This window comes from Morone saxatilis, unplaced genomic scaffold, assembly GCF_004916995.1.
Source record: "Morone saxatilis isolate NCDOM2014 unplaced genomic scaffold, NCSU_SB_2.0 Contig16, whole genome shotgun sequence".
Classification (NCBI taxonomy): Eukaryota; Metazoa; Chordata; class Actinopteri; family Moronidae; genus Morone; species Morone saxatilis.
This window is the reverse complement of record NW_023339718.1, coordinates 10933593-10949100: the sequence shown is the minus strand read 5'-3', so window position 1 is coordinate 10949100 and position 15508 is coordinate 10933593. Positions and strand designations below refer to the sequence as shown.

Below are 15508 nucleotides of genomic sequence, written 5' to 3'. Positions count from 1 at the left end.
GTGCTTGTTTTTATGGTTTTTAAGGTTGCTTTTTCTAGACAACTTTAAAGGATTTTCCCTACAGGGATGCAGTGTCAGCAGAGTAAACATGTCCTTTGCTCAGAGATTTCCATCTCAACCTCATGCTTTTTGTAGGGTCACACAGGGACATATCTGATTATCCAGTTCCTGTTTTTGCTGCCCTGTCTTGGCATTAAGCTGTCAGTTGTTGTTTTAGCTTTCTAACATATCTAACTGTAATAGTTTATTTGTCACAGCTGTGACAGTCTGTGAAATAACAAAAACTGAAAAATCTATATCCAAAAACTATTTAGAACAACTAGTATATATATATATTTTTTTATTTATGTTCTTATTAATAGTAGCATCAACTAAATATGTCAAATGTTTGACATATAGTTCTTTTTTCATCCTCCATCTCTTAACACACTGATATATAAAATCACTTACTAATCTTAAAATGTATACCTGTTTGTTTCGTGTTATTTTGTTTTATTTTGATAGCTTGAGTTAAACGGATGAACTATAAGAATGATGAGACATACATTTTCACATTCACACACAAATAAGCAACTTGTGCACATACACCTGGACTCTAACCTTACTTTTTTTCCATTGTGTCCTTCTTCATATGAAATGACCTATCAAGCTCAAAGAAATTATTCCTCTGCACTTAAAATAAGTCACTCCACACCTCACTTCTTATGATATAGAGAGCAGAGAAAAACGGAATGAGAGACAAAGAGGCAAGAATCTGCATCATCTGCCTAAATGTTTCTCCATTCAAATGTAATAGCCCACAAACAGACGATAAACGATCCTCAACTTTCCCTCCACTCCTCTCATTCTTTTCAGAAGCTACTAAGGAGGGAGGGTATAAGGAGAGGGGTGGGTGTGAAGCCATGAGAAAAAGAGAGAAAAGTTAGGGGGAAAAAAAGGTAAAGTTGAATAAATCTATGGAGAATAGAAAACGACAGAGAAGAGAGTGAGAAAGACAGAGAGAGAAAGGGAACAAGAGTGAGCTAACCATCAAGAGCTTTTGATTCCCACCATAAAATGTTCCTTTTAAGAATGCCCATGAAATTAGCTTGCTGAAAGAAAGCAATCTCAATCGATTCAATCCCCTCTAAAAAAACTTTCAAACAGCCACCATACCTCCAGCTCTTAAGAGTCTCTGCGGGACATAAAATAGCTTCTCGTCTTTTCTCTCTAACCCCCCCCCCCTTTTTCCTCTCTGTCTTACTCTTTCTCAGTTTTCCCTTTCACCCTACCTGCCATCTCTACATTGGCCCACTGACAGAAAGTGGAGAAATCTTTATGTGCAGAATTGAAAAATGGGGGTCGGTCCACACTTTTCAATTTGTGTTTGGCTCTCACCAAACTGCCACTTGTCAGCTTCAGGTGGATATCTGGGTCTTACTAAGCAGCACTATTTACAAGGTCCCAGAATGAAAAACACTACAAAAATATCTTCCAATGTGCACTGTGTGCATACAGAAACCAGTGATGGGAAGATATTGTATCTGCAGACAGATGGTTTATTTACGTTTGGAGGATTGGACCTTTAAGTAAGGTTGTAAATCAAATTCACAAAGCTTCGTCGTGCATCAAGTCATTGCAGAGGTCCCACTTTCTCACCTCACGCTCTCACTCGTTTACTGCCGCAATCTGCCTTCATAAAATAAGGATAAAAATCATTTACAGCTGAAGAAGGTCAAAAAAGACTGGACAGACATCTGGTAGATTGAAAAGCCCTAATGTGTTGTTAATATACTACATATTAAATTGGTTTAACTATACAGAAATCAAGTTAAAAAATGACTGTAGGAGGAATAGAGAATATAGGTGCATGCATGTCTGCAAAATGGTCGATTATTACCATTGAGAACACAGTCAATTTACAGCTGTGAAAACTAACAGCATCCAATCTGTCTTTTCATCTGAACTCAAAATGAATACAAACAATCATTTGAGAACACAGTGTGACTTGTCAATAAGGGGTTAGGCATGCACTCCAGCAGTCCAAATAACCTTTCCTTCCCTGGACCTTCCTAGAGCTCAGAAAGTCACAAGATAGCCCGGTTAAAGTAGAATAAAAGAGGAACTTTGAGGCAAGTTGGCCTAAAGTTGTATTTCTGTGGGACAGAGTGTGGGTGCCAGGAGCCGTCCCTAGGACAGAGTGTCCGATGGTGGGGGAAACCAGGGCAGGAGAATCCCTAATGGACTCCAGGATCCCTGGAAACCTGGGTGAGTAAGAGTGGAGAGGAGAGGAACTTCTGAAAGCTAACTTCTGCACTTTCAGGGATCAGCGAACAAAAGCAGGTGGAACACGAGGAGGAGGACAACGGAGTGAGGGAAAAGTAGGAGGACGTTCCAGAAAAAGGAGGAGAGTGAGGTAGAGGAAGAGAGGATGAATGAGATGGTCGACCTCGCCAAGTGGCGGAAGCAGTAGAAATAGCTGCCCCACTTGTAGACACACTTTCTGTTGCTAGCCGCCTGTCCTGGATGCACTGGGGTAGCTAACCTATATAGGCCTGCTCCACGCCGCAGCATCTCCCACACACTAACACACACACACAGTCCCTCTCTGTTTCTCTCTCTCACACACACATAGTCATGCACACATGGGAGGGGAGGGGGGAGGCTAAAATCAGGCCGCACATGCTGTAGCTACTGCTGAGTTAAGTCACCTGTGTTGCTAGCCTAGCTTGCTAGCGGGCAACCAGCTGCTCCTCTAATTAAGAGCCCATCTACTCAAGAGGCCTGAGCATATGGAGGACTCTATGGCTAGGTACTGGTTTTATAATGGATAACAAAGCCATACGGGGGAGTATTGGCCAGACTTCCTAAAGTTGGACGTATTAGGAAGATATGGTTATTGCGGTCCTGAGCAGATACGACGCATTAAAGGAGTTTGGGAATACTACAATACCTCCAATATACTTCCAAGACTTTGAAACAGTGATGAGACAGCAAATTTGAGTATTGCCACTTTCTTTTTTTAATGGACTGTACGTCTGATATGCTGATATCATGCTGTTTTCCACCTGCTGAGTAGATGAGACACTTAGTGGCACTTCTTGAATTCAAATGATTACCAGCCAATTAATCAAACCACTTCACCTCAGAGAGGTGATATAATTGAGTGAATCATCAAAGATGAAATCTCTCCTCATATATACTGTACTGTAGGAGCAAAAGCAGAGCATCTCACTCACTACCCTCCTGGTGAGGCAAATCAAGATGAAATTTGTTTTAATTAAATTAATTGAAATTAATCAGAATGTCAGAAAGAAATTACCATAATTGAGGGTATCAAACAACTTAAAAATCTGTAACTTCCCAATACACAGTCCAGTTTTTGTCTGGGCTTTTGGTCCAGAGACTGGACTAACAATTTCTAGTAACTAAGCAAACAGAGGCATATAAAATATGAATAGTGGCATCACCATACTAATGTACGAATTATGCCATGTGAGGCATGACAACACATAAAAAACACACTAACAGCCACAATATTGTGTAAATTATAATGTCTAAGGCATAAACGCAACCTATTTGACTGAAGTTACTTTGACACTTTCAGCAACATGTTTACTGACTTTGCTGTCCAAGGCCACGACTAATGGCTGCTTCACAAAACAAACACTCGCTCATACACTTCCATAGGCAGACACACTAGGCAATGACAAAAACATTGGCACGGATACAAATTTTGCACACTAACACATACTGCACACGCAAGCCCACATCTTTGCTTGCTTTAGCCTCCAGTACAAACATACAATTATGCTAGGCCATTTCAGGCTTCATTATGAGAAATGCATTAGTCAGTGATGGCAAATGGAATACAGCGCAGACATAACTAAGGTTGTGTGTGTGTGTGTGTGTTAATGTGTGTGCATGTGTGAGCAAGTGGTAGAGAGAAAGAAACTTTAGACACAGGGAAAGAAAAGATAACAAAAAATGATGACAGTTATGGTAAAATTATAGGATTCAGGGAAGTAACTTCAAGCAGACGCAGTCAGCAAAGTGGCATTTTTCTGCGGTATAGTGAGGTGTGTTCTTTGCCTGAACCTGTTTTGATGACTTGTCGTGCGCTGCACAGTCAAAGTAGGGTGGGTGTCACTAGCAATCCAGCATTTGACCGCAATTTTGGTGTCAAGTTTCCTTGTTTTTTTGACGCTACAGTCCACCTTTGTGGACCTGGTCAAGAGTGCACTGCTCAAAGTGCACCTACAGTAAATCTGTGTTATTTGAATTTTAGTTGGTGGAAACACGACCCACACGTTATATTTCTGTTCTATAATAAATCCAGAAAGGTAGAGTAAAGATTCATGTCTGGTTCTTATCAGCAACTTTTATCCACAACAGCTTATACTGTAAAGGCCTATCCATTTAGCTGATTGACTCTGTTTATTACCATCTGAGGACAGTAGGTACAGAATGTGTTCTATCTGTACTCTCTAATTTGATTGGTGCACATTGTTAAAGCATATATAAACCAGATCCAATGTGAACAACACCTTAACCAGATGTTGTTCTGACACAGGTCCACATATCAAACTTGTCTGTGATGGTTCATTATTTTACACAGGCTGCAAGATTATGGAGTAAAACTCATGACAGGTTTTGGAGGCAAAGACACTGTCAAGATGAACCGAACAAGCAAAGTTTACTTAGCTCCATGGAAAATTGGAAGGCAATAAAACCCTAATTTCCCTCCAAGTCAGAGAAAACACTTCAGACCATCGTTCATCTCCTCGTGTCCAAATGTAGCACAAAAGACCTGTGGCTGAATAAACAACATAACGTGGTAAAGCAGAATCATATCTATTCATTTACCTGTGCTAGTTTATTTTAAAGTTACTGACCTTACTCAGGATTCTTTACTCCATTGCAAAACCGTAACTTTGTACTATACATTTTACAGAACCAGCGCAGGTAAAATTACACTACTGCTCATGCAGGCACTCACAGTTCTGTGTAGCCAATAACTGAAGTTCACAGTAGTGGAAAAGTAATTTGGTGTTCTGCAACACATACATAAACATCCACAGAGGGGAAGTTTTATTTCTCTTGTGTACAAATAATGCATTCATTTTGCATTTTACATTGTATAAGTAAAGTCAAACATTATCTGGTAGGTGAGTGTGCTGTGTGCATTATGTACCCACTCGCTCACACAATGACACTGCTTTCCCCTGTTTCTTGCCAACTTTATACACAGCAGGATTAAAGGTATAAAAGAACTTTCTTAGGAGAGGATATGAAAAAGGATTTTTAAAAGAAAGAAACAAGAAACAAAGAAACAGACCCCAAACTCTGCTCCTGTTTCCGTTACGAGCAGCCATTTTTAGACAGTCATCCATTAAGTCTGCTGCGTTCCCATACTGTCAGCCCCTAGTGAAGCCAAAGAGGCCATGTCAACTGAGGGCGTTAGGCAGGCAGGCAAGTAGGAAGCAGCACAGAACCCTCTCTCTGCACCGTGGGAATTAGAGGAAGGAGGGGAGGGGGATCAGGTAGTGGACTATAATATGAATGTCACTGCAGTACAGCATCTTCAGAAAGAGTAAGATGGATTAGAGCTTTAGCTCAAAGTGAAAAGATGTGCTTAAAGAGGTGGGAAAGAAAAGAAAGAAGGGCTGGTAGCTGTGGCTCAGCATAAAATGCATTGCCACAGACAGACAAGACAAGAGCGTAAGATTTTTGTTAGAAATGAGCTTCATTTAGTGATATGTAATCTTACAGATTCAGGCATTCTTACATAAAGCACATTTTCTGGGCTAGAAGTGCACAATGCATTGTTTGTGTCTGACAAAGCGAGCGGGAGTGGGGGTGTGTGGTCTGTGTGTATCTCACCTCTGGCCCCATGTGTTCTGTCTGTGTTGTGCGGTCAGTCATTTGGCAGTCTTTCATCTTCAGGGCAGCTTTGGCACTCTCCTGCATACAAAACAAACACACACCCATCAGCCGTGTCCAAAATCTCATAAAGAAAGAACATCAAATTCGAATAAATCAGAACAACTAAATGCTCTCCCAGCAGACGTATGCCTTGCCGCCACTCCCAACACTTACGTACAGTTGGCTTCCATGCTTAGCTAGCTATCAAAAGAAAAGAAAGAAAGAAAACATGCAACTCTAAAAAACCTCACCACCCCGAATCCCTTCCTCCCTTTCGGCTGCTTCTCCAGGAAATCCAAGAGGTCATAAAACTGTGCTGAATTGCGGAAGAACTTTTTCTACAGCCAAATGTTGGAGCAGGGGCCCTCCTCAAAGTGCACCAGCAGAGAAGAATTCATAAAAAGTGACAGCTAGTGCTGGCCAGCCTGCTAGAAAGGTCCTTCTAGGAGATAATTAATAGGTTTCCTCTGGCAGATTTACAGACGGAGGTGTAGAGAGAAAAGTGTTGGCCCAGTCCTTCAAAATACAGCACTTTTACCTTGACCAGGAACCTGCCGTCTCCCGTGTTACCTCTATGTGATTATTTTGAAAAGGCAGGCCGCAAGTCCTCTGCATGCAAAGAACCCAGCACCATTTCCACCGGGAGCATTTTATGACGATGTCACTAATCATTCTGACATGCTCGCCCTACACTGCTCATGGGTAGGGGAACAGAATGGGTTGAAAGTTGCGGTGGCTATGAAATATTGAGAAATTCATTAACCTTGATTAAAATTAATCAACCAAACCAAGACAAGGTGTAAAGGATGGGTTAATGGTAAGGAGAATGAAAGAAAGTTAATAAATGACGTAGCTCTAAACCCAAATATATACTGTAATATATACTGTCTTGTTGAAATCCGGCAGAAGCGAGGTGACAGATTGAGTTAAAAATCTGTTTTCATTAGTCATGCCCAAGCCTACATGAAAAGCAAGGGAGGCTTTCCGCAGCTAAATGTTACAGTTGGAGCACAGTCCTTCAACAAAATGCACCAGGAGAGAGAGGAGAAAACTCATAAAAAGTGACAGCTAGTGATGGCCAGCCAGCTAGCAGGTCCTTCTAGGAGATAATTAATAGGTTTTCACTGGCAGATTTACAGACGGAGGCAGAGCGAGGAGAGCGTTGGCTATGAGCTGCCCTTTCCTGCACTTTAACTTAGCTGCGGCAGGCACTGTATCCCTTTTAGACTCTCACACATAGACACATACACACCCCCGCCCAATGTTTTCAAGCACAGCATGGCCCCACAAAGGCGCAACTTTATACATTTGAAGCAGTGACAGAAGGACCTTTGTTCCAAGGGCATATGGTGCCGATAAAAATAAGGTTAGGCTGTGGCCGCAGCAAGGATACAGGATAGTATTAGACAATTCATCAATACACACACCAACAGATATATGCAGGCTTTTTGCTCGTAAAAACACACAGGCACTATATGTCTGGAAATCAAATCCGGCAGGAGCCAGAACATCCTTGTCAGAGAGAACTGCCAAACAGATGAATACACATGCACACACGCAAACACACACGTTCAAGGCTGATCAGCATCTGTATGTGTGTTTGTGCATGCACAAGCAAATCCATGTCCTAAAGACTGATTGATGAATCCATGTGTGATGTGGAGAAAAACATTTGGTGGCTTCAACATGTCACAATATGGAAGAAAGAGAGAGAGGAAAAAGCAAAAAGAAAGATCAGAAGAAGAAAGAAATCAAAGAGAGACAAAGACAAAATAAAGAGAAGAAGATGATCAAATTGTTTACAGACTCGGAGACTTAAGGGATAAGCCAGGTGATATTCTATATTTTATATTTCTATTTTGTTATTATCAACAAATCCTATGAAAAGACCAAAAGCAGCAATGATTTGACTCTACTAACAAGTATTGCTTGTGTAGCCTGATGCAGTGTAGATTCCTCTTTGTCATAGACCGCTATTGTTGTCCAAAAAACAATAAAAACACATCAGTGAGCCACTGTTGCACTGGCTGACATGTTCCTCCATTACCATGAACATGAAAACCGCAGTTTATTTTGATTAAATCCCACATACACTGTCCTGCTGCTGTAAAATAAAAACTGTAAAAACTCACTTTTGAAGAATCACCGAATCTGCAGCTGGATATAGTCCCTGACAAATGCACTATTTCCATTTCCAACATTTGCTAAAAAATACAGTGCGTTGCTTTGCCTTCGTCTCCTGTTTCTTATCTCTGAGACAGAGAGAGATTCAGGGAGTCCTAGTACTTGAAAGAGACAGCGAGTGAATGTTTGTGCCGACCTGGGGGTTGTTTTGTCGGTCCTTGGATCAGAACGATAAAGAAATATTAAAATAACACTGCCATAGAGCCATTATGTGTTTATTAATCAGTGATTTGCTGCACCAGCGAAAGAAGTGCCTCATACATTGAGGTTAAATGTATTCTTGTGAATAACCTTCTTGATCACGCTACTATAATCTTTTGATAATTTTACATCTTTATCAAAGCTAAAAATATAAGATCTAGTCGCCTCTGGACAAATCAATAAACCTGAGCCACTGAAGACTGCCTCAGTGAAATACTATCATCTTAAAAAAAAAACATAAAAGATCACATTTCTTCTAATTGGCTAATTTAGAATAGTTCATTTCTAAACTGTTTTATTTAATGAATTCCATTTCCTTGTGAAAGAAAATGATAATTAAATGTAAAATTCATTATAGATTATTACAGGCTGCTGCATGTATTTATCAAAAATAGAACCAACTACAAGAAATCATTTACTGGAATTAAGTGTACACTATGTTACATTGCCTGTGGACATGACATTTTAGAGAGAGAACTTATTGGTAGATGAACTGTTAAACAGTGTCAATAGACTTAATACAGCTCCTTTCTGGGGTGGGTATCGTACAAGAGAAAAGCTGTACCTGTGCATGTCTGAGTGGCCAATTTAAGTCCTCAGGTAAGTCTGAGGCCCCAGTAGAAATGTGCTCAATTTTGGTATCAACTCCAGATTGCTGAGTATTACCCACATAGCAAGGGGAGAGAAGGTAGGTAGGTGCTATTGACAGGAAGGGAGAGAGAGTGTTATCACAGTCAAAAGAGGACAGGAGACGAAAGACGAGGAGTGAGAAAAATGAGATGCGTGTGCCAGAAAGTGATCAAACAAGCAGATGCCAAATGAGACACAAGTCAGTGGGTTGGACTGGCATCTCTCACAACGGTGCCATAACACTGGCACATTATCCCGCTAAGGCCTGGCATAATGTCTGTATTACATCGCTTTGATAGAACAGGTGACAAATTACAGACTTGTAGATGACAAACGATGAAAAATACTGCCTTGTGGAGCATTTCTGCAGATGATCCAACAATCGAGCTTCCAAAAGTGTGGGGAAAAAACACAGACAGCACAATATATTTTGCATATAAATCTCTATATATTTCACGGTATAATTTGGTTATTCCAAATATTCAAACTTCCTTGTCTACAGGGACAGATCTTTGAAAACATTATACTTCTCTCTTGGCGGAACTAGAGTCCCAATAATTCTGCTATTACATTAAGCTGGCAGGAACAAGCAGTTTACATTAACAAAGATAGAAAAGATGGGCTTTCTGGTGCCACGCCATATGATATTGATGGTGTGAATTGGAGCCAACTATAAGGCCATTCTCACATTCATTTCCTCTCTCTTTCTGTGGTCAGTCTTTCCTGTCACTCCGCCCTCTGCTGTATGTCGTCTCACACGGCAGAACATCACAAGAGGAAAGACGTTTTGCTAATTCATGAACAAAAGTAAAACTTTCCTTCTTTTGAAATGGTTTTTTTTAACCTTTCTATAAAAGGACTCTATAATGCTTAAAAAGGAATGAAAAACATTGTGCTTCAAAGGCAATTAGTCTTTAATTCATATCCGTAAAACAAATAATTTAAAAACATCCAAGCTATTTTAATTATTAATTTTAAAGTTTAGAAAAACAGGAACCAAGAGAAAGGAACTGTCACAGAGATAAAATTAGATGAGCAAACCTCCCATTTCTCAATGTCTGATGCTATGAGCTGCTTCTCTTATTAGTTACAAAGACTTTACAGCATTTTGGAAAATAATTGTTCTTTTTTTATAGAACTAAGAACTATATAACTACTGATGATAAATTAAACCTTTCAATATTTTCCATCCTAAGTAGCGCTACAAAATAAACCCTTAATCCTTTTATTTTGTCTGGTCAACTTGTTCTCTCAGCACTTCATCGGGAGGACCATATTTTGACTATTTAGAGATTACTGTCAAATGACAAAGTCATTTTTAAAGTATCCCTGGACAGAAGACTATTTAGTGGTTTAAAAAGAATAAAATGTATTCTGCAGTAAGGGTACACAAGGGGCACAAGGGAAGTCAGAAATCATTAAAAAAGCTAAAAATGTTTTGTATTGCATTCACATTTGAACGCAGACCTGCCTATTATTACGTATAACTGGTGGTAGGTGGATCTTACCAGTTCACTCTGGAGTTTGAGAATCAGTTCGTCTTTCTCCCTCAGTTGTTGCAGCAAGGCCTCCTCTCTGCCAAGATCCTAAACAACAAGTAACAAGACACCATGTTACACATTGCTCAGGACAAAGCAGACAGCAGTGATTTATCCGAGGGACCATATTCCCGCAAAAGCAATACATAGAGCCTAAGAGGATGACAACATACAAAAGGTGTTCGTGTGTGTTTGTATGTTTGTGTGTGTGTGTGTATGTGTGTGTGTGTGTGTGTGAATCTCTGGCTGTTCCCATAAATGTTTATGTGTGTTTGCAAGTGTTTTATGTGCATTTATGAGCGTTTGTTGCTGGTCTTGCTAGTGTGAGGGTGTGTGTAATAAAGTTGTCATGTGATGCATGCTGCAGGACTGTGATCTCCTCTTCTCTCTACGTCTCTGTGATAAACTTGGCGCGTCCTATGGCGAAGCCCCGGAGCACACGGCACTTTAACATGACCTTGTGTTGTCAGGGGACATTACTGCGGGGAAGATGGAGAGGAGCAACAGAGACAGAAGACAGAAGAGGGAGGAGAATAATAATACCAACAAAAATAACTTTCTTAGGGCACCTTTCAACAAAACAGTTCCAAAGTTCTTCATAGTTTTAAATTAAAATGTGTTTGATGTTTATGTTGTTTGTCTCATCTATTCGTGGCACAAATTAAGTTCCTCAAGTAAAATTATTTGACATGACTTGTGTTTAAAAAAATACTGAAGTGAAAACAGCAAATAATTAAGTCTGCCAACATAATTTTCACTGTCAGGCCCAGCCATCTTTAGACCTTGGCTGAACTGACAGCAAAAAGGGCAGCTGCCAAAGCATCTCAGGCTACACACCAGCTCACAGGGAGGCTGATACTCAGAAACCTAGCTGAGCTCCAGACATAGCAGTTTTCATTAAAATATTTAACTTAATTCTAAAAGAGTTAGGTAGATAAAATGTTGACAGAGAGCAACACAGTTAAAAGGAGAGATTCTTCTGGGTTGCTCTCTGTCCACAAAAAAGAGAGAAAAGAGTGAAAGAAAGAGTGAGAGAGAAGGAGCGATACGATGGAGAGAACATCATGACAGCTAGATAGACAGACAGACAGACAGGCGGATGGTCATTACCTCTTCAAGGACATAAAAGCAGGAGAGAAAAAGAGGGGCAAGATAACAGGAGGGAAATGAGGGGGGAAGCGTGAGGAAAGGGGGACAGTGATAGAGAGATGGAGAGGACAGAGAGGGCCTGGGGCTGAGCATGATGGTCTGAGACCATGGGGAGCCATCTAGCTAAAGGACAGACAGAGAGTCAGAGGGAGACCACAGGGAACCATATAGCTACAACACCGTCCTTAAAATGACCTCTCCGATGCGAGCACAGACAGCTAGCCTCATATCAATATTCAGAAATGCAAAAATGTAACTTGTACATGAGTGTGTTATATGATTATTGTTACGATGTCTTAAAATTGTTTTGTTTTTTAAATCAGTAGAAGAAGCAGAACAAATGTTATATTGGCTGCATGATAAAGACACTTGCTGAGTGTAGTGGGAGGCTGATTCAGTTCAGAGTTAAGTGTACTCAAGCATGGCATGTTTTCTGAGTCTTAACTGAATGGAAAAGTAAAAGACCATCCAACATGGAGACAATCTGTTAATACTAAAAAATACCCTCTTTTATAATCCAGATGTATCTTCATAAAGAAATACTTGGCTATAGTCTGGGTTTTGCTCAGCAAGAACAAGTTCGTACATTGTGTCTGTTTTTTTTATTCTTGGTTTCTCAAAAAGTGAATACAAAAATGAGAGCTTGAAAGAAGTTTAAACGGCATAGGATCCATAGAGCAAACACACAAGAGACTTCTGCCGGTTGAGGGCGTCCGAGCCTCTACCTTGCGGTTTAGCCCTCCACTAACTCGAAGGGGGATAAACTGATTAAACCAATATACAAATACATTTGCCTTTTCAAGACCTGCAGATACTCTTAAACCCTGCTTATGTTCTCACCACACACAAGGACCCAACCACATCCATAATTTGAACTGAAAGGTGTTGGGGGGAGGGGGGGTTTCACACTGTTGACCATCTGGAGCCATATATGATGTATTCTCAGTTTGAGCATTGTTCTTCCTAAATAGAGATATATTTGTTGTTTTGACAAACGTGTCTTACACTCAAATACCAATAAACACTTACCACCCTCCTCCACAAGTTGGTCACTTTGTACCATAAAGACAGGTAGTGATCTATATATATAGATATTATACAATTTACTAAGGAATAGTATAAAGCCCATAATTCTCCAGAATCTGCAAGTGTCCTCAAAAGTTTTGATGGGTTCTGCCCTGTTTTACCTGCTTTGCGCTGCAATTTATACAGGCTTCTAACTTAGGTGTCTGGTGGCTTTTAAGTGGCAGATAAAAAGATAAATGGTTCAAAAGAAGACACAACGTAACAAGCTTTGTCTAAGTGTTCATAGGGATAGTACTAAACCAAAGTAAAGATTACATTTTTTTCCACTAATGAGATAGAGAAAAACAATTAATCATATATAAAAAGGAAACAAACCAGTGGTATTTGACGCAACTCATGAAGTGGACTCCTCGTGTTTTACTTCTTGGCTTTTTACAAGGAGGAACGCATACCTTATAGTATAGCTCGTTTTTCTAACTGAAGCACACACACACACACCGACACACACATATTTTCATCACACCCATCAGCACACACACACACACACACAGCAACCACTCCACAACATATTTATATTGGTTTGGGCGGGCTTTGTTTCATTTTCTTGCTGTACTTGAGTAAGCCCACACACCACACATCTACACACACACACACACATACACACACAGTGACATAATTTACTAAAACAACATACGGAGGAACTTGATTTGGGACTGGGAAAAGCACTTTTAAATTTGCTGTGACAATTACCACATGTGTGGAGTTTCGCAGATCCTTCCTAAAATCTATATCTCATTCACGATTAGAAAGGGACTTGAAGGGGCTTGTTTTCTAAATGAGCTGTCTTGGGGCTACATACCGCCACAGTGGTGCCTGCATCTGTGCCTGAACTTGTTGTGTTGCGTGTATGGCACTGCATGTCAGTAGTTGTGTTTAAAATGTTCAGGAACAGGTAAAACACTTATAGACTAATACTTCCTACTCGCAGACTTTATTGACTTGTGTGGTTTGTTTACTCGGTTTAGATTGAGACCAGATAGAATGTACACATGGCTAAAAAAATCAAACAAGATCTTGGCTAATTAAGTGTGATTCCATGCTTAGAGAAATAACAGAAGATAATATGTGCTTTCATCTAGGCCATTGCTGAGTTCAATATACACGCGTGGACTGGACAATGCTCTTCTGACCTCAATGTGATGATCCATATTTAAAAAAATTCTAAATGTTGTTGTGAGCTTGGCTCAAAGACATTGTTAAGCAAGCCATAACTATGTAGCAACCCTGCAAAAATTATCTGAAAAGATGGAAACAACAACTGAAGCACAAATAATATACTTGAAGCTGCTGAAAGATGCAACATACAGTGTGCTATTAAGTCACTTCTGCTATCCAGGTGGCATTCCAGACCAATTTTCAAGGCTCTGATATATATGTGGAAAAGGTTGAGGAAAATAATATTAGGCCATGCAACCAAATTTCTCATTCTATAATATCGTGATTTTTGGGAATATGGGGCCTACAGAGGGCGAACCTCAAATCTGATCATGAAGAGTCATTTGGAGTGTTGGCTATACCTACTTTTCTATGTGATTTTGTTGTAGTGAGCGAAGTTTGGAGGCCCATACTCTTATTAACCCTTTCCTAATGTTTGCAATCAGCACGCAACGTTTGAAGGACGCCCGCCTATGAAGATGCGATATATATTTCCCTCTGCTTAGAAGGAATTTATTAGTTTAAAGTTATTTTTAAATATATATTGAACAAACAACATAATTGAGAAAAATAGATGAGATAATGATATTAGTACATAAAAAACGTATTATAATTCTCATACAGCCATATAACTTACTTCCAAATTTTTTGCATTTAATCACCAAGACACTTACTATAGAATCATGGAAAGGGTGATACAATGAAGTGAAAAACTCCTTAATATAATTAAATAACTATACAATTAATTCTATAACCTTGTGATATATATTGTATATAAACTAAATACAATTTAAACCAAAACAATCAAATCCATAAGCAATTAATTACTGCACGCTCTTACAACCAACAGATGCAATTTGACTATGAGAGGCCTAAAATTAAGAAGATAAAAGTTAAAAACACGAGAATAAAATCAATTGACAATAAATAATAAAATGAGTGTGTACAATAATTAAAAAACTAACAAGAACCATAGAAAAATAAACCCTATAAAAGGCCATCAACGACAGTGAAAAATTTCATTCGCAGCAGGATGACACATAGCACCTGGTTTGGAGGTGTTCCACGCAATAATGATATTAAATCTAACCACAAAAAGTACAGAACGAAAACAAAACACAAAGGAAAAAAAAGACAAGCTTAAAGTGCTATTTAAGGGCCCGAAACCACAAAACAACGCCCCCTCTGCCGAAGTATCCTAAGCCGCAAAGGGAAGCAGTTTCTGTGCTTGGGGTAGCTGTGGTTCGGTCAATGCCTCAATCGACTAACCCTACAACAGACTTCCGTCTCTGGAAATAGTATACGAGAACGCTGAATCACCTAAGAATAATTTTCTGAGCCATTTCACATACATATTACACGATATAGACGTCTTCATATATATAACTAAAATACACCGTTACCAACACAAGAACGCAAGAAGAACAAAAGAAATGAAACTGTGGCATTTCGCCCCTGACCGCCGTCCTCTTACCCAGCTTGTCCTTTGGTGATTCTTATAAACTGGTAATTTTGTTAAAATCGCACTCGAACATAGGTTCTACCAGAAGCCGTCATCCTTCTCAAACCGTGTTGTTCGATCTACGGCGCTAAGGTTACGCCTATACCATTTCGCGCTGGTCCGTGGCTACACGAACCGTGCCTCTAAAGCACTTTACTCT

The 15508-nt window shown here is 39.7% G+C and overlaps 1 protein-coding gene across 1 annotated transcript in view; it reads right to left on the bottom strand.

The window, feature by feature from the left end:
- ccser1 (coiled-coil serine-rich protein 1) overlaps nt 1-15508 on the bottom strand; it is a 108291-nt gene that overhangs the window by 45892 nt on the left and 46891 nt on the right. Inside the window, exons 9-10 of the mRNA XM_035658228.1 lie at nt 10428-10505; nt 5863-5943 (exon numbers count right to left, since the gene is read on the bottom strand). Of these exons, the coding sequence (XP_035514121.1) occupies nt 5863-5943; nt 10428-10505 (159 nt within the window). The remainder of the gene's footprint in view (nt 1-5862; nt 5944-10427; nt 10506-15508) is intronic.